The 14759-nt window shown below is 35.4% G+C and overlaps 3 protein-coding genes across 3 annotated transcripts; 1 reads left to right on the top strand and 2 right to left on the bottom strand.

The window, feature by feature from the left end:
• Positions 1 to 3514: 3514 nt before the first annotated feature.
• On the bottom strand, positions 3515 to 5845 carry LOC116294175 (uncharacterized). The gene has a single exon (XM_031701723.2). The coding sequence runs from the start codon at positions 5822 to 5824 to the stop codon at positions 4469 to 4471; it is 1356 nt and encodes a 451-aa protein (XP_031557583.1). The 5' UTR covers positions 5825 to 5845; the 3' UTR covers positions 3515 to 4468.
• Positions 5846 to 6460: 615 nt separating this feature from the next.
• LOC116294176 (uncharacterized) lies at positions 6461 to 8503 on the bottom strand. The gene is made up of 3 exons (XM_031701724.2): positions 8372 to 8503; positions 8167 to 8228; positions 6461 to 7485 (listed from the first exon to the last, which is right to left on the bottom strand). Exons 1-3 carry the CDS (start codon positions 8496 to 8498, stop codon positions 7363 to 7365), a joined length of 312 nt encoding a protein of 103 aa, XP_031557584.1. The 5' UTR covers positions 8499 to 8503; the 3' UTR covers positions 6461 to 7362.
• Positions 8504 to 8613: 110 nt separating this feature from the next.
• LOC116294180 (thymidylate synthase) lies at positions 8614 to 14655 on the top strand. The gene is made up of 8 exons (XM_031701729.2): positions 8614 to 8698; positions 9641 to 9815; positions 10372 to 10584; positions 11054 to 11245; positions 11753 to 11853; positions 12158 to 12232; positions 12714 to 12785; positions 13603 to 14655. Exons 2-8 carry the CDS (start codon positions 9647 to 9649, stop codon positions 13738 to 13740), a joined length of 960 nt encoding a protein of 319 aa, XP_031557589.1. The 5' UTR covers positions 8614 to 8698; positions 9641 to 9646; the 3' UTR covers positions 13741 to 14655.
• Positions 14656 to 14759: the final 104 nt, after the last annotated feature.

Here is a 14759-nt window from a genome sequence, read left to right as displayed (position 1 = left end):
AAATTCGTTCAATCGACCACAGATTCGACATCAGTAGTTTAGAATGTGTGTATTTTATGGATCCACCCCGGCAAATGAGGTAACTAGTTTTGATTTTGAGAAGTCCTGTTCATAATATTTGACCTTTTGTGTTTTTCTTGCAATTTAACAAAGCACATATGGCAAGGAGGCTGTTAAAATCTAACTATCGAGACGAAAAGGTTTTTCTAAACAAATAAAAGTATGTTTGGTAAAAATCATATGCTTTAATGTTATACAATGTTTTTCTACCCCCGGCAAGTGGAAAACTGTTTACACAGAAATTTATAAATCGAAAACTATATTGACTCTCTATACATTCAAGGTTTCAAGGTTTGTTTTTTTAAAAATTATTTCCCAGAATGAGAATTTTATACTTTACATCACTATTTTAAAAAATTAACTGGGAGGAGCAGAAGAAAAACAACCCAAAAGGGTTAAGAGAATATTTCTGCACCTTGAAACTATATAATACTTTCAAAGAAGGGAGAAAGAGGCAAAACTAAAATAGATTCAATGCACATAAAAAGTTATATACAATAAAGTGAAGTTTGAACTAAATTAAAGTAGGAAATAAAGTTAAATTGAAGCAAAACCTAAATAGAATCAAAATTCTAAAGCAACAGATGTTTTTTAAGCTTATTTTTAAAGACTTTATGTGTTGAACTGGTTTTTATATTATGTGGTAATTCATTCCAGCTTGTGACAGCTGCATACTTAACACCAAACTTCCCATAATTCAGGTTTACTGGAGGGACATATAAATTCTTATTTGATTTAGACCGCGTATTGTAATTGTGAATCAAATCTGTACCTTGAAAAAGGTTACCAAAAATATCTGGTAGATTGGAGTTTGAATGTTTGTAAGCTAGTTCACAGAGCTGAAATTTAGTTATTTCAAAAATATTTAGGATGTCAAGTTTTTTAAAAAGTGGTCTGCTGGGTGTTCTGAAGTTTGAAAACGTAATTACACGGAGAGCTCGTTTTTGTAGAATGTGAATGGGTTTAATCCTTGATTTGTAGTTACTACCCCAAATCAAGGTGCCATAAGAAAGATACGGATATATGAAACTATAATAAAGATTTATTAGAGCTTCAAGAGAAAGATAGTGTCTGCATTTATAGAGAATTCCAATTGATTTTGCAATTTTTCTTGACACAAAAGAAATTTGAGGACTCCATGTAAGGTTCTCATCCAAAAGCACACCTAAGAATTTAGTATGTGACGTTTTATCAATATTTTGACCTTTTTTAAGGAACAACTGACCTTGAACACCACCAGCCACGATATTTCTAAGCCGTTGCTGCGTTCCAAATAAGATATATTTTGTTTTTGACAAATTGACTGTGAGTTTATTGGCCTTAAACCAATCATTTAATGACAGTAGCTCCTTGTTTAGGATATTAGTAGCTTTTCTAAGGCATTTATTGTTGCATAGAAGATTCATATCATCAGCGTAGAGCAATAAGTGAATTGTTTTTGTGACAAATTGAGCATCATTCATGTATATCAAAAAAAGGATTGGACCGAGAATAGAACCTTGAGGAACCCCATAAGATATTGTTTTAAGGTTTGAATTAGTTCCATCGACACACACATATTGTTTACGATCTCTGAGATAGCTTTCAAACCAGCTTAAAGTATCACTACTAAGACTGTAATAGGAAAGCTTATCCAGCAAAATATCGTGACTGACAGTATCAAAGGCCTTTGAAAGATCAAGAAAGACACCCAAAGAAATACATCCATTATCAAAGGAATCTATTATTCTCTGAACAAAATCGAGAACTGCCAAAGTTGTATTTCGTTTTTTCCTAAAACCAAATTGATAATCAAATTGATAATCATTTCTTTGTAAAATCTGACTTAACCACAGGGAGCCCGGCTTAGTGATGCTATCGTAACTCAATACACCCATATACAAACGGTCACTACGTAATAGAACACCAGTGTTTGTAACGCGTAACTTAATACCGTAATAAATTCAAATTCAAATACGTAACGGCTAAGTGTAACGCACTCGGGCGTCTAACACTATTGCATTACAAGTTCTATTAGTAGTGACCGTTTGTAATAGGGGTGTATTGAGTTACGATTATTATGTAATGCCATCAACATATGAAACATGATCGTTTTACGGATTTTGCATCACTAAGCCGGGCTCCCTGTGACTAAACTCGCTTAACACTTACAAGTGACACCGCTGCATTTGCAAGCGGACGCATGACCGGAATAGTTGGCGATGTTTAACGCTTGGCAAGTCAGGCACTCAAGAAATGCCAATAAAATTTGTCAGCCGTATCAATAATAGTCAGACCGCACGGTGCAAGCAGTATTTTGTCGATGAAATAAAATAAATCCCTGAAGAGAAAGACAAACAAATGAAAAAATACAAAAAACAAAAACGAAAGAGAGAAAGCTGGGAAGGAACTATTAAAGAGAAAAACATTACCATATTTTTTTCACATGAATAATTAAAAGAAAAATTAATACGTTTAAACCCTAAAATTTAACGCCGATAAACTATAAATATTAAGTCCATCATGAAAAAATTTAAGAAAATGTAATAAATAGACTTGAACGTCACTACCAAGTCAAAACGAATAAAATAAAAAATAGATGTAAGCGAATGAACTGGAAAGTATAGGTTGTAAAAGAAAACAGAGTCCTTGACCTTTCCTGAATTCGCTTGATAGTGACAAAACAAAAGCGATCAAGTGAAAAGTTTGACACAAATCTAATCACCAAGTATTGAAATTAGGTTTCAGTGGTTTTTTTAAAAAAAATTTGGTTTTGCATTGATGTTCTATTGTCTATACCATGTGTTGGCCAATAGCAATATTCCTGTGTTCCACAACACATTGATGGAGGTGTTGCACGTCAAAAACACCAGAAATTAGGGACCATTTGTCCTTTACCAGGGAGGGGGTGGAGGATTTCATTGGGAAAAAAAAAAAAAAAAAAAAACGGCTCAAGAGGAGGGGAAGAGGTGAGCACAATACAAAGAATCCGAGTTGCACTGCACTTTCGAGTCGCAATAAACAAAATGGAGAACAAGGGAGGAAATGTTTTTAAATCTAACTAAGAGTCATATTTTTTGTATGGTTTACCAAGTGCATCCCACATCAATCACCACCACCACCACCACCACCAATTAATATTAATGGTCACTAATTTGCACCACACAAATTAGTATATGTAATAGGACTTAAGAAAATAATTGGACAGTTACCCATATGGGATTAATGAGAAGCTGTATAATTAAATTGAAAATATATCAAAATACATCAAAATATTTTCCTTTCTAAAATCATACTACACTTTTGCTCTTTTGTTTTTATTTTATATTTATTTTTTTTTAATTAACAACTGTGACTTCTTTTTAAATTAAAAACTATACCACTTTTTCTTCAATTTGACAGATTTCTGTATAAACTGACTTTAAAACGACACTTCCTCTTATTTTTATGAACTAATTTTAGAATACCTCATAAACTGTTATTATACATAACGAATGATATAGTGAATAAATTTAACAATCAATGAAAACTGGAACAATTTTGTATATATGTATGAATGTTTATATATGAGTTTAAATAACAGTATTCAGGGGCGTAACCAGGAATCTTGCAGGGAGGGTGCACATGGAATGGAAATGGAACTATGTCGAAACTAGAAGCCATCTTAAAAGAAGTATTCCAATGCAATGATTTGCAGAACCAAAAAAAAAAAAAAAAAAATCCAATAATATGACTGAGTCAGTGGACCTTCAGCTTTTGCACGGGGGGTGAGGGTGCACATGCACCCCCCTGGTTACCCCCCTGGTATTTTCAGTAAAATATTATTTTGTTAATATATACAATCTCTGGAGTGTTGAAAAATCATGATGACCAACTATTTTTTGCAATGACTTCAACATTTGAATTTTTGTTGTTGTTGTTGTTGATGATTTTTCTCTATAGCAATATATGTTTATAATAGGTCAATGAGTGATAAATGGGTCTGAGTAGAGAAAATATAACACCCAAAATTGACAAAAGTATATATTCATTCAACAAAATGAATGAAACTTCCACTAAGGTTTGCAAGGAAGCAAGCAATATTCCCCTTCTGCTCAAATGTCAAGTTTTCTCAATCAAATGCATGGCATTCCTTTAGGAATAAGTGTCTTTCTTAGAGTCTCATTGATATTGATGTCAATATTAAGATTCATTAAGGGAGCAAGTATCGTGACTTCTGAAAACGACCCGAGCAGATTTTCAAATCACTGCCATTCTAGCAGGGCCTACAACACCAAGCATGACAGCACTCAAAAATGCTTCAGCCATGGTCTGACCCCGTAGTAGAATGGAATGGAAATCAATGTGGTTCATTGAATTTTAATGCAAAATATAAGAATTTCCTACCTTAACTTGCTAACTTTCATCTACTTCCTATCTCAGCAATACCTTATCCAACTTTAGTGAATTCGTAATGTGCTGTGAGGAGTTTGGTAATTTCTTCGCACAGGGTCTTCCATTTCTCACCATGTTCCTCAGCGTCAATCTTGTCAGGGTGGTAAGCATTGATTCCTTTTAAAAGGACTTTCTTTAATTCTTTCATTTCCATCTTGGCCCACTTTGCCATATCTTCCTCACTTGGCTTTACCCATTTTGGATTCTTGGGAGGATAAGTGTTATAAACATGAATTGAGATTTCAGATTTTCCAGTGTTGTTCTTTTTGAGGTCTTCAAGCTCTTCTCTTATTTCTTCAAGCTTCTTTTCTCTTTCTTTCTGCTTTTCCTTCTCATCTCTTAGTCTTTCTTCCAACTGGAACTCTTGCAAAGTTGACACACATTGCTGGTACCAATCTTGAGTGAAGAAAGTGCGTGGCTTCATAGACTCTGCAAGCTCAAAGCACTTCTTATAATATTCCTTGGATTTGTACTTGAGCTTCAGGACTTTGTTGTAGACGAATCCTAAATGGCTTAGAGCGATGGCTTCTTGTTCTAAGTCTAGCTCTCTTGTGAGAATAGCAGCTCTTTTGTACCAGTCAATGGCGTCCCACACTAGATTCATGTTGAGGGATTCCTCGTCTAGCGTTGCGATATCCAAAAGCTGATGACCATATTCGCGAGCTTGGATAGACTCAGCTGAACAAGTGTTAAAATAAACGTCCTTTTCAAGAATTCTGATGTCTTGATCGCGACAAAATTCATCGGTATCTCGGTTGAGTCTTCTTGCTTCTTCAATCGGTCGATAGCAGTCCCTCAAACGACTCAAAGCTCCTCTGTAGTCGTTCTGTTGTATCTTCTGCGCTCCGTCATGGAAAAGAAAGGTTGCCAGGTTCAACTGTAGCTCTACGGCGGCTGAATTGACAGTAACAATATCAGTGAACGAGGTTAGTATCTTAAATCTTTCGTCAGTGTCTGGAATTTGCTCACAAACTTGAATCAAGTCTCCCAAACATGTGTTCAAAGTTCTAAGCACATCTTCCCTCCAGTCAACTTCTTTCGCTAAACCTTTATTGTACGCCACACTGAAGGACTTAATCGCTTCTTTAAGGTAATAGATCACTTGAATAGGATGCTCTTTTTCTTCTCGGAGAGTTTTACTAAGATGCCAAGCTGCTTTGCCATGGTTTTTGGACGCCGAGGACAACTCGTCCACGTTGGATGCCAAATTTTCAGCTCTGATGTAAGCCGCCATCGCGCTTTCTAGACGACCTCTTTTCAACACGGGAGAAAGTCCTTGGGCTCCAGCATCGATATAGAGCTTATTCCCTTTAATTCTTTCTTGTAAACTAGCTGATTTTTTCTGCTCCATCTCTGTAATAACTCCTCCTTGTCTTCAAAGATGCTTGAAAGAAGTGGGCAACTCACATGTATTTGTTTGTGTTATCGCTGTCAAACTTGTCAAAGCTACTTCCGGTTACCAGACTTGAGAGAAATTAGTTTTTAAATTTTTCGCAGAAACTGTAGCAAATGAATACAAACAAATACGACAAATAATGAAAGCAATATATCAATTAAAGATTGCTAGCATTTTTTGCTCTTTTAAATATTAAATATTTGAGAAATACGGGTTGTACATGTTGGGAGAATTTTGACCGATATAAAGTAAAACCAGGACACTTTTTCCCGCGCTTGTCATTTTAAGCCAATCAACGGCGAGCTTGCTAGAGTTGTCATTAATCACTCGCACCGGTCTTCTAACCCCTAAATAACGCAGGTTTCCCGAAACAGAAAGTTTTTTCTTTCGGTTGTTCTTTCTTTTTTCCTTTTCTTCTTCTTTTTTTTTTTTGGTCAAGTTTTCCAGGAGTTGGTGTCAAAAATAAAAATTTCAAGTAGCTTTCCAGGACCAAAGGAAATTTTTTCAAAAATTCAGGAGTTTTCTAGGAATTTCAGAAGCACCCTGAACATTGCACGAGAAAAAGCAGAAAATAAAAAGATACAGCCCTAGTTTCACAGTGAGAAGCACATTGCAATTTCCATAAGAAGCAACGGCACAATATGCTTGTTTATTAAAGGAAAACTTTTTTTCTTCATATTATTTACAAGCACATTAAAAGATAATTCATGAACTTTTCAGACAAAGAGATTATTATTTATATGAAAAGAAAACCTTTGATATAAATGGAACAGATATTATTGTATCAAATCATTATATTCATTAACCATCTGTATGAATACAGGGTTCAAAATAACAGCTGATCGTCAGACAATGTCCAACCAGAATTGCAACTTGTCCTGTCAAATCTTTGCCTTGCTGGCCATTTTGAACAGTACAATGAGCCAGAAATAACCAATCCTTGCTAAAAGTAGCTTGGACAGTGATCATTGCCCACCATTATTTTAAACCCTGTAATAACCCATGTGTTTACACATTTTTTGGTTGGGTTTGGTTTAGGGGAGAATTAGTTAAAATGGCATCAGCTCCCTCTTTGGAGAGGACATCTTTAAAATAATGTTGCCTTCACTCTTTTCTAATCTTTGGATCTTTTAGGTTTTTATCAAAATTGTGTAATCTTGCCTTTCAGAAAATCCTGGCTCTGCCCCTATAACATAAAGTATAGACCCGTACTGGACATAACTAGGTTTATTCACCAAATCAAAATATGGCTACCACATCGAATAACTATCTGGACGAGACTGACTAGCCTTGTCTTTACATGGAAACACAAAAGGGTTTTCACATGTATGAGATGCTAGTAAGTTCAGAACAATAGTTATTCAAATTAGACACCATAATTTGATTCTGTACATACTTATAAATAATATTCTGTTAAGATGTCTGCTGTGTGAGAAAGGCCCAAATTTAACTTGATTAAAACTTCTTTTTGGAAATATTAGAATTCATTTCAGTTATGAATTTGTTTCTGATTGTCTGGCTTTACTTAATTCTTCTGTTCTTCTTTTGATATATTCTTCGTCCTCTGGTTTGATCCTCAAAAATCTAGCTTTTTGTGATTCGACAAGATTTCTTATCTAAGAAAAGTTAGAAAAGATGAAAACTATTATTATTTAACCAATTATTGATCAATCAGTTAGTCAGCCAGTTGGTAATCCATCCATCCATCCAACCAACCACTCATTTATTCATTTATTTAGACAGTCAGTCAGTCTGTGGACCAGCCAGTCAGACAGACAACCAGACAATCAGTAAGTCAGACATACATACAAACAATGAGACAGTCAGTCAGTCAGTCAGTCTGTGGACCAGCCAGTCAGACAGACAACCAGACAGTCAGTCAGTCAGACATACATACAAACAAACAATCAGACAGACTTCCAGTCAGTCAGTCAGTCGGTCTTTGAACCAGTCAGACAGACAACCAGACAGTCATTCAGTCAGACATACATACAAACAAACAAACAATCAGACAGACATCCAGTCAGTCAGTCAGTCAGACAGACAGAAAGTCAGCCAGTCAGACAGACAGACAGACATACAGACAATCAGACTGACAGACAACCAGCTAGTCGGACAGTTAGTAAGTCAGCCAGCCAACAAGCCTGTGTGCATGCAGCTGGACTTTTTCCTCTTATAGTCTATAGGAGAGAAAAGTCTGGCTGCACACAGTCTACCAGCCAGCCACAGCCAGATGACAGTCGGCTGGCTTAATCATGTCAATCAAAGATATAAATAGCAATATTATCAAAACTTACAGGTACAAAGCAATGATCCTGTTGTGGGAATTTATGGAAGAAAACGAAATACACTGTGATCCCTAGCGAAAAATATAGAATCAAGTTTATAACTTTTACGAAACCACTATAATACTAAAACCTTATATTTGGGTATAGTTGGTGCAGAGTTTTCATAAATCGATCAAAATTATAGGAAATCAGCAGATTTCTCATTGTGACCCACCTGTAGCTAATGCTGCGTTAAATAACCTAAACGCTCTCTGATTATTAGGAAATATAAGTGGTTTTAGAAGCTCTTTTTGGCTGGGGATTCCTTTACCAACAGGAATCTTGCCTCCTTGATCCGCCATCTTGAAATCATGTGACCAAACTCCGCGCGGACAAAGTTTAAACAGGAATCCCGCGAGAGAAAAAACCCGGCCGTGTGAAACTGGGAATAGCAAGTTCTTTCCCGCCAAAATTAATATCGCAGAAGAAGAGGGTTTGCTCTTTTTGTTTCTCCTTAAAAAATTCATTTTTTTGGTCTTTTTTTACCTCAAAAACCTCAAGAGTAAGTGTTAACATCATATTTTTCTAATGTAGAGGAATATTTTTAGGTATTGAAGCGTTTTTAGCGAATATTTTTGCCATTCTGGAGCATTCTTTTGGCGATATTTTCGCGCCTAAAATCAAATAACTTATGTACAACATGATTTGATAAATGGATCGAAACTGGTCTTATTCACTCGTCGAAGAAGCTATATGGCTGGGTCTTTACTTGTTTAAGTATTTTGGATATGCACAGTGCTTCTTTATATGAGGGTATAGGGTTTTGTATAAGCTTACGTACTTCAGTGAACTTTGTTCTTCTACGAATCATAAATGGCTTCGACTTTTTCTAAAAGCTACACTTAAAATACGATAAAAGAAAATCCTCAAACCATTTTTTCTCAAAGTTTTGCCAACCTACATCATAAATTAGCCTTCATCCTAAATAACCTACATCCTAAATTAACCCTAATTATCAGGGTTATAGCTAGGATTTTGTTTTCGGAAGGGGGGAGGGGAGGGAGGAGGGCAAAGCCTTTTTTCAGATCATTGGCAAGTATTGAACTTATTATAGTAGTAATAAATTATGCGTTCGGTGTATATATAATGAAGTATAGAGAATAAGAGAAAAATATCAAATGCCTTATATAAATGAACTTATTATGTGACTACTTAGATGTTTAGGTTTTTTACAGCATGAAGCTAAGGGGGGAGTGGAATAACTATAGAATACACCTAAGGAATGTGTGTAGCCTACTTAGTGATTAATTCTTCATATGAATTCTCAGTGTATTTTTCATCGCATCTCTCTGCCTACGAAGCTTACGTGCCTAATGGATGCTCAATGGCCAGACATGAGGACTGGCAACATCCAATTAATCAAGAATTTGATTCTTCATTCTTCAACATGTTTGACTTTATTTTTCTGATTTTTATTTATTTATTTATTTTATTTTTTTTACAGAGAAAGATGTTAACTGCTGAGGTGATGCCTGTAGAAAACAACAAAACAAAATCCACTGTCAAGGACTTGCAAGAAGCCAAAAAAGTGAAAGCAACCAAGAAGCATGATGAACTTCAGTATCTGGAAATGATTCGTCACATTATGGACAACGGCATTGTTAAAAGTGATAGAACAGGTGAGGTTAAAGGTTTAACATGAAGGGACCACCAGAGTTTGGGTCATGTCCATGTACCAATAGCGCAGCGCAACCGCGACGTCATAAAAATGAAGACGAAGGCGAAATTCGGACAAACAAACTTACAAGTTTACTTTCAGCAGATAATTTTCACAGCCAATCGCAGTTGATCTTAGTTTAAATGGGTTATTATTGTAACTTTAAGTAAAAATAATAAAATCGGTTCGTATAATCCTTGTAGCGGCTAAACAAAATTCAATGTTTGTCTGAATCTTTAAGCTATTTTTAGAATCAGTGCTCTGCGCTATAGACCCCTGGTATTTGGAGCTGGACAAAACAAAAGAATTTCAATCTCATAAGAACTGAATTTGAAACTTATTGTTTTGCCCTCTAAATCAAGCTGCATTCCGACATGCTACGAGGGGTCTATAACTCTTTTATCTTTAATATCATAATTAAGTGTCAGTGTCAGTTTGGCCTTAATTATAAATAGATAATATATGCACATAAAGAGGATGTTATATTAATCTTTATTGATTTATATCACTATTGATAGGAACTGGAACAAAATCAATTTTTGGAGCTCAAATGCGATTCAGCCTGAGAGATGGAATCTTTCCTTTGCTAACCACAAAGCGGGTCTTCTGGCGTGCTGTTGCAGAAGAACTGTTATGGTTTGTGCAGGGATGCACTAATGGTAATAAACTCAGTGAGAAGAATGTCCACATATGGGATGCTAATGGCTCCAGGGCATTCTTAGACAAACAAGGTCAGTAGATAGAACAATAATACTCAATAGAAGGATTTGTGGCCTTAAAATATTACACCAAAATTATACTGTTTCTGAGATGGTGACCATGATGCATTGTGCTCTAGCTTGTTCATCATGGGTACAAACCTCTTCTGTTCCTCATGTCTTATATGATGTTGTAAGATAGCGAATATGGTGCATTGTGGTCTAACTTGAGCACAAATATCTTTTGTTCACCATGCCTTACATGGTGTTGTGATCATGAGATAGTGAACATGGTGCATTGTGGTCTTGGTTGGGTACTTACATCTTTTTGTTCACCATGGCTTATATGGTGTTGTGAGATAGTGAACACGGTGCATTGTGGTCTAACTTGAGCACAAACATCTTTTTTTTCTTCATGTTGTCTACTGTGTTGTTTGTACCATAGCTAGACTGCAATTCATCCTGTTTATTGACCTCTAAATTTCTCTGGTTCTGAAAACAGGATTGACAGAACGAGAAGAAGGCGATTTAGGTCCTGTATATGGGTTCCAGTGGCGTCATTTTGGAGCTAAATATGTCGACATGCATACTGACTATACAGGCCAAGGTGTGGACCAATTAGCACAAGTTATTCACAAGATCAAGACTAATCCTGACGACAGGCGCATTATTATGTCAGCTTGGAACCCTGTCGGTAAGTTAAGAAAATTCATTTGCATTGGAATTAAATTTTTGGTACTATCGTCATCGTGGGTTTAACCAAGTACTTCATAGGTTTCCAAACACCCATGTGGGACTTTAAAAACTTTTAGTGGATTTTGATTCTTCTCACCTATAAAAAATCATGAAAAATTTTCAGGAGAAATAACCTGGCATCCTGGGTGCCAAATGAATATTAAAATGTCTATCTCAACCCTAAGCCTTTACCACTCAGCCACAAAGTGAAATTTTCCCTTGGTTTGTCTCTTTTTTCTTTCTTTTTTTTCTTTTTGTCATTTACAATGTAAAACGATGCTTCATTATTGTTTTCACAAAAATATTTATTATAGTATAATATATACTATTGTAGGATATGACTACCAATCAAATGAATTGGCATATCGTAATTTGAATAAAATTCTCCTGACAATTCCTGTACAGGATGATGCTATGATGCTGTCCATCAGTTCTTAGTTTTTATTTCGTTTCTCTTTTTTTTTAGATTTACCTCTTATGGCTTTACCACCATGTCATTCCTTTGTGCAGTTTTATGTTGCTAATGGAGAGCTGTCCTGTCAGTTATATCAGAGATCCGGAGATATGGTAAAAATTAAACCATTCATGTATTTATAAAAAAATTTCACAAAAAACAAGAAGGTTATTTTGTTGCTGAAGAATAATGTGATAAAGAGGTTTTGCACCACAATGTGCCGGTGCCCATAATACGGCTTGGACTGCCTGTGGTTAGATGACAGAACAATAAAATCCCTTTGCTCTTGGGAATTAAATTCTTTCACGTGTAAAGTGATTGTGTCATTCCTTCCGTCATGTTATGGTGCAATGCATCTATATGCATGATTAAGTAAGTAAATAGTAGAGTCATCAGTCCACTCATCTTTCTTTATAGGGTCTTGGTGTTCCATTCAATATTGCAAGTTATTCGCTGTTGACATATATGATAGCTCATGTTTGTGAATTGAAGGTACCTGCAACTGCATTTGTGCTTAATAATATTTATTAAATTTGTTCATTTGACTAGTTTTAGCAAAAGATGATTCAAAGCAACCCGCAACCTCATCTCAGGATTTTCAATTTTCAAACTTTTGAATTTCTAACTTCATACAGAGGTGTTGCTACCACTTAAAGAAAAAAAACCTTTAAATTTTAGGCTGAATGGAAACAAAAATTTCATAAAAAACATTTGTTCAAATTTTGTGGCTCTTCTCTTACTAGAATTGTGTAGTTCCAAAAAATATCCATACCCCCTCACGGAGGAATTTTTTTCAGACACCCTCCTACCCCCCAGAAATTCCAATTTTCTTCCATATAAACTTGACTGTAATTTTTGTTCTTTTTCTGATCCCCTACTCTCTGGAAATTCCAAATTCCTCAGTGGGTTGGGTATGGATGATTTCTGGAACTACACATTATCCTAAAACATTTTTAAACCTTTTAAATTTTAGCCTGGTGACTTTGTTCATACTCTTGGAGATGCTCATGTTTATCTAAACCACTTTGATGCTCTGGAAGAGCAGGTTAGTAGAGTATTGTTACTTTACAGTCAAACCACCTCAAGCGTGAACACGTAGAGGTCATTAATGACTTTATTTTTGGATTCTTGAATTCATTATTCGATTCGAACATTTGTTATTGAAAACAAATCTTCAAAGCCTGGCATATACAAAAGCCAAGCATATATGCAACTGAAATGCAAAAACAACTTTTTGTGCAAGGAATATGTAATATTAATGAATTACCTTCTGTTTGCGCTATAAACAAGAGCCTACAAGCCAAGTTAATCGAATTTTCAAATTTTTTTTTTTTTTTAAAATATTGAAGATTTGTTTTCATTAATGAATCTTCAAATCGAATAATGAAATAAAGAATCCAAAAATAAAGTCATTAATGACCTCTACGTGTTCACACTTGAGGTGGTTTTACTTTAAAGCATTTTGCATTATAGGGTCATTTATTACCACTACTAGAATCCCTTGCATTTTCTCTGTTGTTCAGTTAATTATCACCAACAGACCTTTGTTGTGTTGCTATGTTTTCCCATTACAGGCCACGTGCCATTCCCTAGAGAATAATTTTCATTGATTGAGTTGTAAATCCATATTCATGTCTTCTCTTGGCAAGCAATAGACAAAGAAATGATGACCTAGGGAATGACATGTTGTCTTAAATGGAAAACCATTGCGGCATGGCCAATAAGGTCTATTGTCATACCTTGAATAAGAAAAATATTTTAAAAAGCATTCTTGTAGTGGGTAGTAAAATGATGTCAGTTTTTAAGACTTCAAGGCAGTGGACAGAAAGCTTAACAATGTAACATTTTTTTCCCCTTCACAGCTAAAGCGTGAGCCTCGCCCATTCCCAACTTTCAAGATAAAGCGTGAAGTGAAGGATATTAATGATTTTAAATTTGAAGACTTCGAAATAATGGATTACAAGCCACACCCAAAGATAAAGATGGAGATGGCTGTATAAATAGAAGAACAGGAAGAATCTAATTTCATTCACTAATATTGCACTACTTGTATATTACTATAGTCATTGTTTGCTCCTTTTCATAATTTTGTTCCTTCTTCTAGCAGTAATGATGTATATAAAATTTTTTGTAAATTTTGTAATGTTTCAAATATTGTTAAAACTGAAAAGAACAGCACATTGACTCATGCACCCACAGTCTGAATGGTCTGAGTCTATAGCTCATGCCAAATAAGCCATTGACTTAGACCATCAGTGTGAAAGGTCTAATCTCTTACTAATAGGTCTAATGAATACCCCAGGGGGTACTCCCCTATATTCGCTATACGGGTACGTGCCGCCAAACAGGGTATGGTTTTCAGCAATCCTACTCTGGAACAGGGTATATAAAATCGCGATTGCTCTGGAACAGGGTATATGAAATCACGCTCTCTCCTCTCTGGAACAGGGTATCCATTTTCACAATACTGGAACAGGTTATGATTTTCAACGATTTTACTCTGGAACAGGGTCAGGGTTCAGAGGGTTCAGCTGCACATCCCTACTCTAAATGGGCAAGAGTACCCCCTGGGATGAATACAAACAGTGTTAAAATTAGGTTGAAATAATTTATTTTTGCCCTCTGCTTTTCGCTACTAGTGGTCTAGCACCAATACATCACTAGTAGCTCGGCCAACCAGAGTGGAGGATTTCTGATAGTCAGACCATTGGTATATAGGTATACACTTATAAAATTTATATCCTGTAAAATAAATATATTGCAGTCAATATAATTATTAAGGTGTCGTTAAGCCTGATTACAGCATGAGACATTCAAATATCAAATTTTGTTATCAAATGGTATACATTTTAAAATTTTCTTAAAGTAAGGACAAAGCACAAATTATCTAAATGTAGCATATGAGTGGGGGGAAAAACTGACAAAAAGTATATATTTGTTATATTTAGTAGTCAAATAGACACAAAAGAAAACGATGGAAATACGACTTACTAACCTGTATTACCCTACAGCTGTACCC

Source organism: Actinia tenebrosa, unplaced genomic scaffold, assembly GCF_029948245.1.
Source record: "Actinia tenebrosa isolate PJP-AT-01 unplaced genomic scaffold, QUT_ActTen_1.0 PGA_scaffold10__47_contigs__length_13832649, whole genome shotgun sequence".
NCBI lineage: Eukaryota > Metazoa > Cnidaria > Anthozoa > Actiniaria > Actiniidae > Actinia > Actinia tenebrosa.
This window is presented reverse-complemented; position numbering and strand designations above follow the sequence as displayed.

Excerpts from the sequence above, each read along its gene's own strand:
- LOC116294180 (XM_031701729.2), top strand. The coding sequence starts at position 9,647 with ATGTTAACTGCTGAGGTGATGCCTGTAGAAAACAACAAAACAAAATCC. Across the intron at positions 10,585-11,053 it reads GGCATTCTTAGACAAACAAG|GATTGACAGAACGAGAAGAA; the intron begins GTCAGTAGATAG and ends TTCTGAAAACAG. Across the intron at positions 12,233-12,713 it reads CTCATGTTTGTGAATTGAAG|CCTGGTGACTTTGTTCATAC; the intron begins GTACCTGCAACT and ends TTTAAATTTTAG.
- LOC116294176 (XM_031701724.2), bottom strand. The coding sequence starts at position 8,498 with ATGGCGGATCAAGGAGGCAAGATTCCTGTTGGTAAAGGAATCCCCAGC. Across the intron at positions 8,229-8,371 it reads TAACGCAGCATTAGCTACAG|GGATCACAGTGTATTTCGTT; the intron begins GTGGGTCACAAT and ends ATTTTTCGCTAG. Across the intron at positions 7,486-8,166 it reads AGGATCATTGCTTTGTACCT|ATAAGAAATCTTGTCGAATC; the intron begins GTAAGTTTTGAT and ends AACTTTTCTTAG.
- LOC116294175 (XM_031701723.2), bottom strand. The coding sequence starts at position 5,824 with ATGGAGCAGAAAAAATCAGCTAGTTTACAAGAAAGAATTAAAGGGAAT.